General features: G+C 33.8%; 1 protein-coding gene across 1 annotated transcript; it reads right to left on the bottom strand.

Annotated features, from left to right (window-relative positions):
- Positions 1 to 11,833: 11,833 nt before the first annotated feature.
- LOC148951865 (uncharacterized) lies at positions 11,834 to 17,921 on the bottom strand. Its single transcript, XM_089089089.1, has 2 exons — positions 17,480 to 17,921; positions 11,834 to 12,040 (listed from the first exon to the last, which is right to left on the bottom strand). The coding sequence occupies exons 1-2, from the start codon at positions 17,738 to 17,740 to the stop codon at positions 11,834 to 11,836; spliced, it is 468 nt and encodes a 155-aa protein (XP_088945215.1). The 5' UTR covers positions 17,741 to 17,921.
- Between the last annotated feature and the right edge of the window lie 217 nt (positions 17,922 to 18,138).

The raw sequence follows: 18,138 nt of genomic DNA on the forward strand, positions 1-18,138 counted from the left end.
TATTGAGGAAACGAGCTTACTTCGGAAACATTCATTCATAAGTACCAGGCAGATTCACACTAAAACAAATTGGTGTGACGAAAGCGATATCGACATCCCCAAGTAACGTTCCGCTCGAGTGACAATGGCGCCCTTGGTCCAGTGCCCAAGTTACATTAAAATGCCAGGTCATAATTGTATTTTGATCATAGGTGACTTATTGTTGTGACTTTCTTAAATTTGGTAATTTTTGTGAGCATTTGGAAATCAAAGCGTAAACTCAATATCTGATACTAAGTGCCCTAATATTTTGCTTTGATGAAAGGGACGAACTAGGAAGAAAATCTCAACTTCTTCCTGGAGCTACTTTAGTCTGCATATTATTTCATTTAATTACATTTAAAACGGATGAGCTTTTAATTTTTTACCTAAGAAAATAGCTGGCACTTCATTTTTCTTCATACCGAATAAACCATTAACTGTTTTTTGTTTTATTGTTATTGACGTGTTCTCATGTGAAGTGTTCATCATGTATTTTTCAATTTGATAAATTTACTCCTTTTAGATGCAGTTTATAATTTAGCTGATATTAGGTATTTAAGAGTTTATAATTTAGCTGATATTAGGTATTTATGAGTTTATAATTTGGAATGAATCCCCAACAGGAAAAATGAATAATATCCAAAAGAGCAGCTAAAAGCAATAAAACAACGCAGGAGTTCAGCCTTAGCCTACATGACATATATGCTATAAAGAAGCCAAAAAAACTTTAAAATGTATTTTTTTTTAATTGTTATTAAAAACCAATTTTTCATACAAGGAAGGCTTTTAGGAATCCAAAAGAGCAAAAAAAAAAAGAAATACCAATATCAAAGTCGCCCATTTCAACTGTTTTAAAGGTGACAAAACAGATATAGGCAAAGAGCATTATGAAAAAATTAAGCTTCTAAGTTCAAATTTTATATTCAAAGTTTTTACCCAGATAACTGACGAATTTTGTGATACAGTATTTGAAGTTTTGCATGCAGTAATGCTCGATGAAAAAACCCCCAATAATTTTGATAATTATATATGTTAAGAATACACAGCTAATAAATACTTCAACTATTATGCAAGGGTTCTGAAACACCACAGCCATTTCGTTTCTACCAGATTTCTACTTCTCTTGATGAATAACAAAGAAGACCAGTTCCCAGCCAGTGGCTTGTGAAGTTTTGAACTCATGAATAGGCTCGAATCTGTTGTAAAATTTAAGCTGTGATTTGAGAAAGACTGATTAAAACATTAATGTTTGCGGTCAACATTGATCGCGCCGGCGGCGCGCCCCCGACATCTTACCGGCGGCGCGCTTTTTTGAGCCCTGCCGCCGCCGGTCTTCCCTCGTCGGCGCAGCGCCACGGTCTACAATAAGTTACATATAGTACTATAAAGTACCTTTGAAGTACTAAATAGTACCTTTATGGTACCACCCGGCTTATATTTTATTTTTCACTTTCATTTTAATTTTATTTAGGAAAATTGGCTCCGACTCCCCCCCCCCCCAAGACAAAATTACGCCTCTGTATTTTACCTATTTTTGTGAATTTTTATACTGATCATAATATATACGACACATTTCCTTTTTTTTAGTTTTAAGGGTTATATATGTTGGTTTTTATTTGAGATAAGAAGAAAGTTGGACTTTATTAGAGCTTATGACAGGCTTTTGGAAACAATTACCATCTTACATTTTTAATGTAAATCGAAATTAAGACGGAATTGACGAAAATATCTGCATCTTATTCGTTTAGAATACCATTCTGGTTCTTACTTTATCTTTAAATAAAAACTCTTTCAACCGTTTTAACGACCGCAATGTCGTTGCTGCATCTCTTGGGAAGCAGCCCACGCATAAACGAGACAACCTAGCACGGGCGTGTCCAGGGTTTTCGTACGGGGAGGGGGGAGGGTACAAAAAAAAATAATCAAAATTTCGTTTATATGCATTTTTTTTATATTTTTACGAGTCAGGCATTTTTGTTTTGAGGGGGGGGGGGTGCAAATACTTAAAACCCCCTCTCCGTTGTCAATAACTTTCCAGCTTGTGCGTCTAGGTGTACAAATCAAGCTTGTATCCAAGGGGTTAGGGGGTTTGAGCCCCCCCCCCCGAAATGTTTGGCCAACTCTTAAAAAAGTAAAAGATACCTAGACCCATATTTTTTATGCGTTTTTTTTAATATCCCCACCCCGTACCAAATACAATCCTAAATATGTCACGGTAACCAATTGACAAGAATCTACTCGTAACTTGGATGCTGCTTAAAGATTTTGTCTACAAGGCTAGAAAAGCATATGGCTTGATATTCGCTTTAAAGTTTAACCATTCATTCTAAATTTTAAGTTGTAAAATTTCCATGATATAAACTGAAGTCGGAAATACTGTTAATTTCAGTTATCATAAAACAGTGCCAAAACTGAACACAAATGATAAGAAAGTCGAATATATTCGTTAACATCATATACAAATGGAAATCTTTTGTAGTAAGACAAAAATAAACATATACAATACAATAACAAATAACAGTAATAGAAAATGTGACACGATTTAAGAAAGGTAGCTAGCTACCATAAGTTAAAAGTAACTGACAGAGTGAAGAAGAAGAAAAAAAAAAGTAAATTCGGTATTATAAAAAAGGCATAGGAAATGATTTTATAGAGGCATAAAAAAAGGAGGGGAGGCCGCTTTGGGCCTGATCCATCTGATTATCTCAATATTTAAATATTGTCCAATATTTTTTTATATTGCTTACATTCTATTTAAAATTTTCAAATTACTTCTAGCCCCCACCTTCTCACCTAGAGCTATTATACTCTGTGTGTACGTTCCAGCGATGTATCAGCCTATTGCTTTACTAAAAAAAATACTTTACGCAAAGTCATATTGGCACAGCAGTGGCCAACGCGGGCTCAGCAGTTAGCCGATCCCCAGTAGTGTCTCAACATTTTCAAATTCTTCGGTTATAAATACAATTACTTTACACTATATTTTGAAATGAGAAATAGTAAAAGGCCTATGACGTTGAAGCTAGATTCCTCCCCCCTCTCCGAAAGACCAAAAATCACACACTGTGCAATGTTTCTTTAATATCCACATTTTGTCTGGTTTCAAAAAAAGAAAACTTTTAAATGAAATCTACAAACGGTTAAATGATCAAAACAGGTTTATTGAATACATGTTTATTGACATATATTATGCCCATCGACATTTTAGAATGCATTTTACAAGGATCAAAACATGATAAAACGTATTTTAATATAACGCCCCATTATTACCCTATCATTTGCCCTTTTACAATTTGCCCATCTCCATCGGTTGGTGGCATTCATAGCATCACCAACGTTTTCTCCTTTTTTTTGTATTTATTCTTATTAAAACCACACCAACGAATATGACTTGCTATGCAACCTCGGAATTTTAAACTATAATGATTACTCTAAACTTGTTAATTATAGGGAATGAATATTTTTGAAAAATATATCAACCTACTACAATTTGTAGTTTCAACCCACGTGTCTATAAGCTGAGCGTGAAATACACCAACTTTAACTTTTAATACAAGTAGTTAGATGGGGGAGACCCATTCTTTTAAACCTTATTTTTTTATTGTAACTTTGTCCAACTGAAATAGCTTCCAATAGATGTTTTAACATTTAAAGCGAACCATCAAAATATTTAAAAAAATAAAAATAAATTGCACAGTAATATATTAAAAATCAGATTAATATAATTATTCTTGAATCATTTTTCCTAATTCATTCACTCATTTATTCACAAATGAATTCTTTAAATCGTCACTTCTCAATAAAATAATAGAATATCCATAATTATAGTAAATTAATCTGAATAATAAGACATCGGGATTAATAAGTCATCGGGTTGATTAGCCTATAAATAAATAATAATAATAATGCGAAAAGAATCCCATCAGGGGACACTGCACTTTTATGAAGAAATACGGTAAAATCAAAGAGAAATCTTTTGATTTTTTTTTAATGGGTGGGGGAGGGTTGAAAGCCTCTCTTACTTACACACCTGGATAAGCACCAACAACAATTCATCACTATATATAATATATATATATATATATATATATATATATATATATATATATATATATATATATATATATATATATATATATATATATATATATATATATATATATATATATATATATATATATATAAATATATAAATATATAAATATATATATATATATATATATATATATATATATATATATATATATATATATATATATATATATATATATATATATATATATATATATATATATATATATATATATATATATTTTTTTTTTTTTATATATATATATATATATATATATATATATATATATATATATATATATATATATATATATATATATATATATATATATCATATATATCATATATATATATATATATATATATATATATATATATATATATATATATATATATATATATATATATATATATATATATATATTTTTTTTTTATATATATATATATATATATATATATATATATATATATATATATATATATATATATATATATATATAAAGGAAAGAAGATTCGACTTGTTGACAATGTGAGGCTCATATTATTGATTTAATAAATGATGGGTATTTTCAGGACCGGACCCAGGGGGGAGGGGAGGGGCCCTTATCGACCCCCCCCCGCGGCCCCCCACTCCCTAAAATTTGTCCGCGTCGGAAAAACGTAAAAAAATAATTACAAACAAAGTTTGGTCGCGTTTTGTAGAAAAAAATTCGTCACTGATATTACTTAATTTTCTTCTTTGCAATTATACAAAAGTCTCGGATACAATGCATAATTACATCAGAGGCTTAACCAAACCTCAACTGTGTCAATTTTGTTATGATGATTTGAAACTAGACTTAATCACACACAAAATTAAATCAAGTGATAAAATAATACACAGCAACAGAAAGGAGAATCAATAGCAACAATACGCCAAAGCATATATAGGAGGAAACCAGGCCGATGAAACCTGGTGATAAATGACATCCCTAAATTCATTTTCTGCCAGAACACATTGATCTAAGTTTTCTTTGGGCCTATATGAGGTCAGGGCCAAGGGAATTTACCCCTATGTCTTCCCCACTCAACGGCACTGTAATAGGAGCAAGTTACGAAATGGAGATTCGCAAAATTGCTCTTCTTTTGTCATTTATTAAGGCTAAGTTCTGACGAATGTTCAATTTTACATTTGTAGCCACGGTTAACGTCACCCAGTCTTCCTGTGAGTGGTACAAGTAAAATCAATACGTATCAAAAATCAGACCTCTAGGTTTTAAGATTTCACATATCAATTTCGTAAGGCAGATCCTCATAAAAACCTGCACATTAGATGAGGTTACCAACTCCCCTGACAGGGGTCTAAAATCCCCGGAAAAAAAGTATGCCTTAAAAACACAGCTGGTATGTTGGGCATCCTTCCAGGCAGCGGCGAGAAACTTTTCTTTGCAAAATGATGTTTTTAATGGCGAAGCGTTTCTTTTTTTATGGAATCATTTTATGTAAGGATAATATATTTCATGTAAGTAGAATGTTTATTGCCAAGGAAAACCGTCAAGTGATGATTCACATCCATCGTTTGTCCATTTGCTTGTCCGACCAAAACCAGCAACAATAAAAAAAGACGAATCACCATGTGTTGATTAACGTTCAACGTTTTTCCAACCGAAAGCGGCAAACAATAAAAAAAGACGAATCACCATGTGTTGATTAACGTTCAACGTTTGTCCAACAGAAAGCTGAAACTAATAAAAATAATCAAAATTTGTTGATTAAATTTCAACGTTTGTCAACCGAAACCGGAACATAATAAACATACTCAAAATGTGGTGAGTCCTATCAAGAGTTTGTCTAAACAAAACCGTAACAAAAGACAAAAAATAAAAAAAAATAACCCCGTTGTCTTCAAGTGGGAGACCACAAGAAAAAATCTAGTCTCCGTACAAGAATGTACCATTAATAAATAAATCATATAAAGTATGATTGATTTCAAGAATAATCTTATTTCAGAAAAAGTAAATAATAACACTTAAAGACAACAACCAACCTGAGAGAGCTCGTGTTGGATAAAAAAGTTTAATATACGAAATCTAATACATTATATAATACATGAAAGAATTAATATATAAAAAAAAACTATTTCGATAGTAACACAATTGTTCTTGAAAAAATAAGTTGACTGGCGATTACTGACTAACATTTATAATTTAAAAGAGAATTCTCTATTTTTGTTTTTACTATAAATATCAATTCGTATTAAACATGAATTGGCTGTTTCAATCACCCAATCATCTCACACTTTTCCGATGAATATTTGAAGTTAAATTTTCAGTGTTATAAGCAATATCGATTCATAATTAAGCATGAACGGATTGTTTCAATCACCCAATCATCTCACACTTTTCTGATGAATATTTCGAATTTAAAAGAGAATACCCTATTTTTAGTGTTATTAGCAATATCAATTCGTAATTAAACATGAATTGACTTCGAATTTAAAAGAGAATACCCAATTTTTAGTGTTACTAGCAATATCGATTCGTAATCAAATCTGAACAGCTGGTTCAATCACCCAATCCTCTCACACCGTTATTTATCTTTTTTTATGCGTATGCAACTTTCTTTCGGACGGAAAAGGTGTTCTTTTCAAGTTTAAAGGAATCTTTAAAAAACATTATAGAATTTCAGTTTCTATACTTTTGCTATGAAAGCACCTGACGCGAGGTAGCGTCCCTTACTCATTTTTTCTTAACAAAATTGATGATCTTCTGTCAGAACTTAGCATGAGGGTAAAGGCGCTTTCACACTAAGCCGTACAGCCTTTTACGCAAGCAGAAACTCAAAAAGTTACGGGTGTTCTTACATAGCAAATTGTCTCTGTAATATAGGTGGTTTCAAGTAGACTCTAGCTTTACATAAGACTTTACGGAGTAAATGTATGACCATTCCACTACATAAGGAGACATGCTAAGAAAACAATTCTTGCTTCATAATGTGCAAAATAATCCTAGTTAACATATTTTCCAGCGGGAGAACCTTTATCATTACTTCTTTCACTGTAGTACAATTTTTCTTAACAAAATTGTGAAAAAATAAACATCGATTTGACTGCATTTTATCGGTTTTCAAAAAGTCTATATATGAAAGTTAAACACCATCACTGCTATCTACCAAAAAGATATTAATAGGTAAATATTGATAAATTAGGTTAAGTTAGGTTAGGCTAAGTTAGGTTAAATTAGCTAGATGGCTCTTGGGTGTTTGTTTCATAACGATTTTTAAGACTTGGAAAGTAGACATAAATATTGAAAATGTGATTGAAAAACTGGAAATACAGTGAAAGAAGTGAGGATAAAGGTTCTCCCGCTGGAAAATATGTTAACTAGGATTATTTTGCATATTATGAAGTAAAAATTATTTTCTTAACATATCTCCTTATGTAGTGGAATGGTCATACATTTACACCTACTTTACATTACGTAAGTTTATATCTCCGTATGGAAAAGTCAACATAATTCTGGATGATCAATTAATGAACTTTAAGAATAAAAGAATGAAGTTTCCCCAGGAATCCTAACGTCAGAAGTGTTTGTTTATTATGATAAGGATCATTGTGCACATTTATTATAATGGTTTTATGAAATTATTTTACGTTACCCTCGTGTGAAATGATTTGATTAAGCGTGAAATGTTATAATTCTGTGGGGTTTTGCAAAAAAGGCTTAAGGCTCCACTTTTTTTCCGAAAATGGCTCCACTTTCGGCAAAAAAGGCTCCACTTTTTTTCCGAAAATGAGTTAAGCATATGGTTCAAAAGAGCTCAAAGAGATCTATCCATTGGTTTATACAAAATGAGTTTATCTTTAATTCTGACCGAGTTATAAAGAGCTCCAAAAAGGCATAAAAACGAGCTTAAGTCCCATATTTTCTAAGTAATGAACAATTCAGCAATTTGGGCATTTCCAGTAAATTCCGATAAAAATTTAACTAGGAATCAATCTTTAAAGGTTCAAGGTTATTAAATTCTGATTTGTGAGAAATATTTTTTTTTAGTTTTTATTTTCATTTTGGCCTTTTGTAAAATTAGGAAAAGTGGATTTAGGTCTTTTTTGCAAAGTGCCACAGAATTAATGCAACGTAACTTAGCCATTTAGCATACATTAGTACGTACATATTGTAAAGACCACTTCAGAATTCAAGTTAATTTTGTTAGTTCTCACAGCACTTAACTCTCACGCTTGAAAGAAGTAGTAGTCTCATAGCACTTATAATCACCTTGCGCCTTGAAATACTTTGCAACCACCAATCAAATTATACATAAGATCAAATTATTTACTTTCCAAAAGTAGAAAGCCTTGGTCTTGGATGATTTAGTGTCTGCACTGGCCGTGACGGGACTTTCGGAGGGATTTTGGGAGACAATGACCCATAATGGCTCTGCCGCTTGGTAGAGTAGTACACAGAGTCCTTAGTTGACGGTATTTCAGACATACCACTGTCTGGTGTAACACTTGGAGATGGCGAACAGCTGCCATAGCATATACTAACCTAAATGACTCCGGAAGAAATAGACCGGGGTAAAAATTTTTTAAGAAAAATAGATAAATAACTAACGATATCCATGAAAAGACACTGGCATTAGCTTGAAAATTTATTGTTTTTATTCTTTTTTGTCAGAAAGGTTTTTTTAATAATAAAAAAATATTTTTATATTTATTTTTTATACTTTTTTATTTATACAATATCCTATAAAAAAATAGATTAAATAATAAAATAAAGTAATACAATAGAGTAAAAAGATAAATAAAACTAAAGAATGAAATAGATGAAATATGAAAACAGAAGAAAAATAGAATATAGAAGAGAGACATTTCTTCAGCAACAAAGATTTAACAAGCAAACTATTAAAATTTCCTCTGAACATTCGTGATAGGACAATAGGTTCAACATCGATTGCAACGATATAGTTAAAGGTACGGAACAACAAGCACTAGAGAAGTTTCTAACGTAACAAAGAGTGTGTTCAGAGACCCTGATCAACGGTAATTGGCTATAGTTGATTGAACACAGTCAAGTCAATCCTATGTCTTATTGCATTTCTGAAAAGCTGCAAAAGTTGAAAGTTTGTTTCTTTGTCAGTAAGGAGTTACTAGACCGTGAAGCAAAGTTTGCACAGGAGCTTACAATTATGCAATATTTGTTTGTTTGATGACCTTGGTAGAGGATGTTGCATCTTCAGCCATTTTTAATCAGCCAGACTGAACTAACTATTGCTAAAAGTCTGCGAAGCAGATATTTGAAGATATAAATAGACGGATTTCATCTTTTTTTCCTTTTTTTTTGACAATTTTAATCATTGGTTAAGTTTAATCCTTCGATGAAATAATGAAGAAAATATTGAAGAAACATTATGACATAATGAAGAAAATATTTAAAAACAATATTATAACAGATGGGATATTTATCAGGTAATCCTTACTTCTTGCCAAAGATAATACTATGTTTTAAAAGAAGATTTTTGAACATTACAAAAGTTATAAACAGGCAGGACTTAGTTTCAAGGTTTATAGCAGAATTGTGTTCATCACTTCAGCGGTCAAAAACCCCAGCGCTTTCATGGACGATAAGGATTAGTTCCAAAAATTTATCAGTCTTTGGATATGAGGTTTCACTTCGGATTTCAGATATCAAGAATCTATATTTGATAGGACCTTTACAGCAGAATTCTGCTAATTATTAAAAGGAGTTAAATAATTAAATAATTTTTTATTAGGTATTTTTGTTAGTTAAGCAAAGAAAACTGAAAACAATTATTTTTCTAAAAAAAAGAAGAAGTATAACACAGTATTTACAATTTCGCACCGACATGGTCCACCACACAGAGTTCGACAAGGGACCGGCCCCATCTCGTCATATCAACAGAGTCAGCATGTCTAATTTAGTCACCTCGCACTGAGCTAAAAATATATCAGTGCGACCGCGAGTCTTATGCGTAATGACGAGATGGGTGTGACTACTGTTTCTAAAAAATATTTATTGAGAGGAGATGTCTTGTACAGACTGTATTATATTTATGATGTGGTAAGACATATAAGTCTCTTTTTTTTGTTATACATCTTGGCCTGACCGTGGTGGTTTACTTTGACGTCATAAAGATATCAAAATTATAATGAATCTGCGACACTGATGACTAAAATTTATAATTTACTGACCTTTGCCACTGAACCGGGCTGTTTGGAGGTAGGGGAGCCTTAAACTCAGACGTAGAGGGATCAGTTTTTATTCTTCAAAGCAGAACTGATCGAATCCATATCAATAAATATGGCTAAATTTTGTGGTTAATGATTACTCTTACACAGAAGACTATGTAAAATATTATTAATTAATTAAGTCTCCATACCCTTACAAAAATGGCATTCAAATGAATGGGCAAACACAGAGATAGTGCTGCATCGTTTTACAATAATTGGTAATGCGCAGTCTTTGTCACTTTTCTATGCTTCTTTTTTAAAGGGTTGTTAGGGGAAGAGCAAAAAATTGGTTTAATAGCAGTTCATTCACATGCAAATTTGATTTAAAGCCAAAAATTGATTTAACTCTACACGCACCAGGGAGGTCAATTCATGAAAATTTAGGAGGGGAGCATAATTTAGATTTTTATTAAGATAGTCAAATAAATATATTAAAAAATCGGGGGGGGGGGGGAGTAAAATTGTGTAATATTTTTAAAATAAATTAATAACTTAATGAAATGGTCTTATGCACAAATAATTGAAATAATAAAAAAATTATTGGTAAGAAAATGGGGTGGAGGGTAATTACATCTCCAGCGCCTCCTAAACCTTGAGAAAGAACCGAATTAGAAGATTTTCTAATAGCGATGATCAGTTCGCTAAGGGAAGGACACAAACTTCGTTTGGTCGGTCATCCATACCAAGTCAGCCATATGCCAAATTGCTCTAACTGAAGGAATTGATTAAACTCTCCACAGACCCAAAATCTTTAGGACCGATTGGAATAGAAGAACTTTGTTTACTGACTATTTGGTAAGAAAAGGTCATTTAACATGACATCAATGTCACTTTTGACACTGATAAGAGCCTCAACTTCGTTTGCAAAGAAGAAGAAGAAAAAAATCTGGCTGACAATTTAATTTTACTAATTCTACAATAGATAGGTGGTGGCCAGGGTAGGACTTATTATATTTTTGGAAGGCTTTAAGAAGAAGAAGACGAGCCAAGCTGGCTGATAAATCAGAGGAGCCAAATCAGCCAAAAATAGGGCTGACCTAACCTGCACAAAGATTACTGAACTCGAAATATGGCCCTTGATTATCCAGTTCCTGGAATCCAAGGAGCTACTGCAAGAGCTAATTAAAACCGAACTACCAGCTACCATTAAGATCTGAGCTGACCAGACCTACACAAAGAGTACTGATGTAAAAATATGCCCACCGGGATAACCTGGCTCCTGAGATCCAATGGGCCATTTCAAGAAGACAACTAGCAGTCACCTGTAATAGTCCAACAAAACTCATACAGATATAAAAGGAAGGAAGCTAAATATCCTTGACTAGAAAGGCCACTTCGCTCCTAACAGATGAGGAGGAAGAAGATGAAAAGCATTCACTCAAGTGTAGACTTCGTTTGCAAAAGAAGAAGAAATAAATTTGACAGTCCATCCTATTTATCTAATTCTATCCACACTAAATACCTGTAAATAACTGGTCGACATGGTCATCTTTATTATATTTTTGGAAGACCTTAGGCTACAGTAAGTCTGGAAGGACAATATGGAAACTTACTTGTTGCAAGCTGCTCGTGGTCAGAAAGTGCTAGACTGGTGCTAGGCGTTGAACTACTGCGTTGACTAGAAGACGAGCTGAGCGCTCTTGATACACTTGTGTGGTGGTTTCGAACTGCTGACAAGAGTTCATCCATACCCATTACACCGTCAGAGGAGAAAGACAACTGAAAGATAAAGATAATTTGGTCGGATTAATAATTGGATTTATTTGCGCTGAAGTAGCTGTTCCAGGACAGCACAATTATAATTTACCTATATTCATATTTATATATTTACATATAATTATGCATATAATTTACCTATATACATACTATTACACCAATAATTTACCCATAAGATAATTGACTTGGATATAAAAAAAGTCTACTATTTTGTATTTCAAAAGGGCGTTGTTCCTACATGGCAAAGCATTCTATTTAAAATAATGCATAATAAAAAGAATGGTTAACAGTAATATTAAAAACAACAGTTAATAATGTATATTATATATATTTGTATATTATATCATACATATACATGTATATATATACAGATATTACGGAAGAAATATGTTACAGGTCGTTTCACGACACCGTTTCATTAGTTGTTATCATCAATCATCGATAAATTCTTTGGTATTTTTGGTTGTAGCTGATAGCTGGTTCAATGAGAATATCTACAATTTTGCGGGCAATTACAACTTAGATGTCAACGTTACTACTACTACTAACAACTCATTGCAGCACGAAGTCGCGTGAGTTTTTAGCGGCTGCGCACGTTCCTCATCACGTACATCCAGGTTGACTAGTCTCCCGTGACTACCACCAGTATGGCATAGATATTACAATGTAGATACCGGTATTTTATTCTTAGTATGTAAAACGCCGGGATCACGTTACTAAGGCACCGGTAAATTAGTTGTCATAATAAGTCGCCGATAAATCATGGGTTTGGTAAATTCTCTGGGGTTTTTAGTTGTTGCCAGTTGTTTGTTGACTGTCTACTTTGGGGTGCTTGCAACTTAGATGGCAATTTTAATACCACTACTACTAACAGCTCATTGCAGCACAAAGTCACACGAGTTTGAAGCAGCTACTCATTCCTCCCAGTCTCTTTAAAGCTTCACTATTTAATTCCTCTCAACAAACTCCGATTTTCTTTAAATCCTTTCTTACAACCTAAACCCAAACCTTTGGATGATGTTTTATTTTTCATTGGGCCCTAGAAGAATGAAGAAAAACCACCATCTTTAACAGCCTATCACCCTTCATCCGCAAAACTTGACCTAACCACCTTAACTTTTATTTAATTATGGCACTGGATAGTAGCATCAAACCAGATTTTTCGTAAAAAAAATTTTTAATAGAAAATATATTATAATTATTTTACATAATTATTATTGTTACATAATTTATTTTTATTTGTCTTTATCTATTTTAATATTTTTGAGATTAAATTTTAATTTGTAATTAATTTTATATAATTATTTTATTTAATATAATTATTTTCAGTAAAAAAAAATCTAGAATACTTTTCTCAACCTTCCGAGGCACCCAAGAGTCTTCTTGACAACTGTCATTACCGTGGCTTACAATATCCTAATCTTAGTTCAAAGACTTATCTTCTTATTATTCCAAACTGTTTCATCTGCCAAAATAAAACCCTTGCACATTGGATATTCTATTTTTTATATAGGCTATTCACTGTGTCCACCATCAATACTAAAACTATTACCCAGGTAAGTGTACCTGTACAGGTGGTTGAACTCGGTGTAACTGTGGTGTAACTGTGGTGTAAAGGTGGTGTAACTGTACAGGTGGTTGGTGGCTGTACATGTCTCGTTTCCCAGCTGCAGCTCTTCATCCTCATTGACCTCTAGTTTAATCAGTAATCTTAGCATTAACTTTCAAATCCATTCTCGCATCCTGAACTCACAAAATTTTCAAAAAATAACTAATTTCACTAATATTTTTATCTAGGACACTCAAATCGGGAACCGGTGCCCACCCCCCAAGGAAAAGCCCCTCCCCCCTGAAAAATTCTCCCAAACTTGAAATTGAGAAGACACAGATAATCTATTTCGACTTATAAAAAAGGACTAGAACTCTCATTTTCTGACCACCTTCCTATAAAAGCCTAATTTCTTAACAATAGGCAGCTTGCATATTTTACAGCCCATTCCCCAGAGGCTGGAATGGAGGTTGTCAAACCTGGAAGCATGATTATTTGACCTTTGGACCAATCTGAACAAAATGACTATCTCAAAATTTTGATCGGATGTGTTTAGATGTCGGTGGTGGCTTGTTGCCCTCCAATCACTTTTGACTCTTAAAAAGCGCACTAGAACTTTCACTTTGCAATCGAATGAGCCCCCTCCGAAGTTTATACCACTACCTCTGCCTTACGAAGTGCCTCTGGGAAAAAAAAGAAACAAATATATATTAATACTATGAGCCCTTTAGGCTCTTTACTACAGACAACGCTATAGCATTGCCTCTGACTTAGACAGGTGAGTAGAACTTTCAATTTTTCTTCTAATGAACATCCAAAACTATCCAGGGGGAATATGGAAAGGGGACAGTTATCCGGGGGGGAAACGCCTTGACTCAGTCAAACCATAGCAAACTCAGCAGAGTATGAGTTCAGGAGATTTTTGCCTTTCCCTTTGATATAATATTCTCCCGTGGTCTTTGCCGTGTTCCTTCAGATAAATTTCGTAAAAATGATCCATATAGTTCTTCTTCTTCTTATTTGGACTGTTATAGACACACTTTTGCGTAATCTCACCAGCAACATTTGGTTCCGGGCCCAGCAGAAGAGTTCAAACCCTGGGTCCCGTATAACCAACCAGAGATGAATTTCATTGCGACACTAAAGGAAAATAATCCGTATAAACTTAATCTGTGAGTTTTTTCTATACAGTGCAACAGCGCTGCTTAAGTAAAGAACGATGTTGGCGTTTTTTATCCTTTAAGTCAGGGCACTTCGTATTGAAGGAGTTGTCATAGAAACTTCAAAAAGGACTCATTTGATTGGAAATTGGAAGGGCTTGTGCCCTTTTTAATAGTCGAAAGCGATTGGAAGGCCCTTCCACGCCCACCATTTCCCCAAACACATCCAATCAAAATTTTGAGATAGCCATTTTGTTCAGCACAGTTAAAAGATCTGGAAATTATGTCTTTCAGGAGGAAACTCCCCCCACAGTCTTCAGGGCAAGGGTTGTAAGTTATGCCCTGTGAGATAGCCATTTTATTCAACGTAGTTGATAGTTCTGGAAATTAGGTCTTTGAGGATGAACCCCCCCCCCCCGCCAGAGCCCTTAGGGCAAGGGTTGTAAGTTATGCCCTGGGGGCATGTAAGGTTTTTATAGAAAATTGAAAGTGACTTTTGTCGTAGAAACTTGAAAAAAAGGACACATTCGATTGAAATTCAAAGGGCTAGTACCCTCTTTAACATTCGAAAGTGATGGGAGGGCAACTAACCCCCCTATCCCGAACACCATTTCCCCAAACACATCCAATCAAAGTTTTGAGATAGCCATTTTGTTCAACGTAGTTGAAAGTTTTGGAAATTAGGTCTTTGAGGATGATAACCCCCCTCAGGGCAAGGGTTGTAAGTTATGCCCTGGGGGCATACAAGTTTTTTTTATAGAAAGCGTTGTCGTAGAGACTTCAGAAAGGGCTCATTTGACTGAAAATTGAAAGGGCTAGTGCCATTTTTTATAGGATACACTTATCGAAGGGCTCATCCACCCCCCACCCCACATGTCCCCAACCAGGGCCTCTCCGCAGTGTTATCTGGCCATGTGGTTCGACGTAGAAGAAAGGTCTGGTAGGTACTTAATTGAAGATGACAACCCTCCCCCCATAGCCCTTAGTCCCCGGGTCGTTGTCTTCCCGGGGGGCCTCTCCCGTGTGGCGATTAATGGGTGTCGTATAAGCATCAAACTGGGCTAACGCTTTTGGACTTTGTTAGGACTAGTGCATTTTTATTTTGAGAAAGTTAACAGAGTGCAAATGCCCCCCCCCCAAGCCCATCATTTCACCCCACAATTTCTATCAAACTATTTAGATCGCCAGTGTTTCAGCGTATCAGACCGGACTGGAAATTGTGTATGTGAGGATAATAAAACCCCTAGCCCTCAGGGTTCGGTTTTTACGGTATGCACTGGATTCATATTAGGTTTTTGTAGAAAGAGTGGTCAGTTAAGCATCGGTGGGGGATAATTATAGTGGTCGTTAGACGCTCGAGGGACTTTACTCAGAGTAACAGTGATCGGCGACCCGCCACACAAACTCACACACGTCGTATTGTCCCGAAATGCATCTAATAGAAATTTTTAGAGATAAATTATATTCAAAATATATATAATGTCTAAATATAATATAAAAAGCTCTTTGGGGTTGAAACAAACCCCAGAGATTAGGTACAAAGTTTGTAAGCTATGCCCAGCAGGGGGTATTTCAGGTTTTTATGGAAGGGATGGATGTTTAATTAGAAATAGTAGAAAGCTCAGTCTTTCTCCCTCAAAAAGACTATGTCAATATAGCATATTGACAATATAACACGAACATAAATTAATTAAAAAAAATTTTTCAACAAAATAATTTTTTAAAAAAAGTAAGTAACTCAATTAAAACAAAATGAACAAATATAAAATAAAATAATCTACAAAGAATAAAAATACCACATATCAGTATCAATAAATAAATGAAACCCAAAACAAACAGAAATAAAAATAAATAAGAGTCAAACTCAAAACGAGCAGAAATTAATATGAGTAGGGTTCTAAACCACAAGCTTTCTAAATGCCAGAATACTTTACTGAAAAAAATTCTTTTAAATATTTTCACTTTTATAACTTTAAGAAATCAATTAAGATTTTAATTAATAAATATCAGCATATCTATATTAAACTGACATTTCAAATTTTTTAATTAAAGTCATTTGATTTTTTTTAATTAATTTAAAAATTACATTATCCTTTTAGTAAGATTTTGTTTTATACCCGTACTCATAATAATTTATTATAGTTTTGAACTTGACTCTTATTTCTGTTAATTTATGGTTGTGTTTTGGTTCATTTATTTATTGATACTGATTTGTGGTAGGTTTATTCTTGGTAGATTATTTTATTCTATTTTTATTCATTTTGATTTAATGGAGTTCTTTACTTTTTTTAATTTATTTTCTTGAGAGTTTTTTTTAATTAATCATATATAAAATAGCACAAGCTTAGGTTTTGGCTGAAGAAACTAGCTAAGTTTTTAATATTTAATATTTTAATATTTAATATTTGTTCTAGTGGAATTTCTGTTATATCACAGCATAAACATTGTACAGTACGCAAAATTCATATGTTCTCCGTTAGATATTTTTGGGACAGATCAGTTGCGCACAATTCTCATGACTCCACCTTCGCGCGCGCGCAATGACAAATTTTTAGCACATTGTAATGGGAATACCAAGTAGCAACTGAAGCTACTACTGTGACGCAAAGGGATAAGTTCCCTTTCCGCGCGCTGTGATGTCCCATTTCTGAACCAAATTTTCCATACGGCATAATATTTATGCTGTGCCAAATATAAAACTGTCAAGAATGGAACTAAAAATAAAATAAAAACCTTATCATTGTCGGAGTCCAAACAAAGCGAGTGATTTCCACCAGATCCTCTCGAAGCCTTTGAACTTCGGCTCATTCGAATAGTAACATTTTCATAAATAATGTTCTTTTCTTCCACACCACGGATATTCATATACAGATGATTGATGACGCAAAGATTCCTTTGGGGTAACGTTGGAGGTTGGTTCCTCCCTCCTTCTTCCAGTGAGGTGTGAAGAGACTTGGTCTCCGTAGCAATGAAACTCTCCTCGGCTGTGTCCATCGCCAGAGGTCTGCATACCTCAAGAGCCTGTTGTTGCCGATATTGTATAGTGCTGCAGGGGATTGGAGGGAGGTTCAAATAGCTCGATTCAAAATTTGATGGAGGTATATATATTGCAGTGATACACGAAGAGGAAGCACTCACCTAAAATAGAATTTTAAATTCAAACCAATCTAAGGATTAAAGAGTCATTAATATTACCATATCAATAGCAATTGGAGTTAAGTTCGAGAAACTAACACTTAAAATAGGACGTATGGAAGTATGTTATGAGCGGTTTTAGGGCTCATAACAAGGAGGGGAAGGAGAAAGACATGCCACAGGTAAGTAAAAATATAAAATAAAGTGAATTTTAACTTCATGTCAGAAAACTGGGGAGGGGGAGCAGCGTCCCCCCT

Source organism: Artemia sp. Qi Xiang Cuo, chromosome 5 (genome assembly GCF_049724085.1).
Source record: "Artemia sp. Qi Xiang Cuo chromosome 5, ASM4972408v1, whole genome shotgun sequence".
NCBI lineage: Eukaryota > Metazoa > Arthropoda > Branchiopoda > Anostraca > Artemiidae > Artemia > Artemia sp. Qi Xiang Cuo.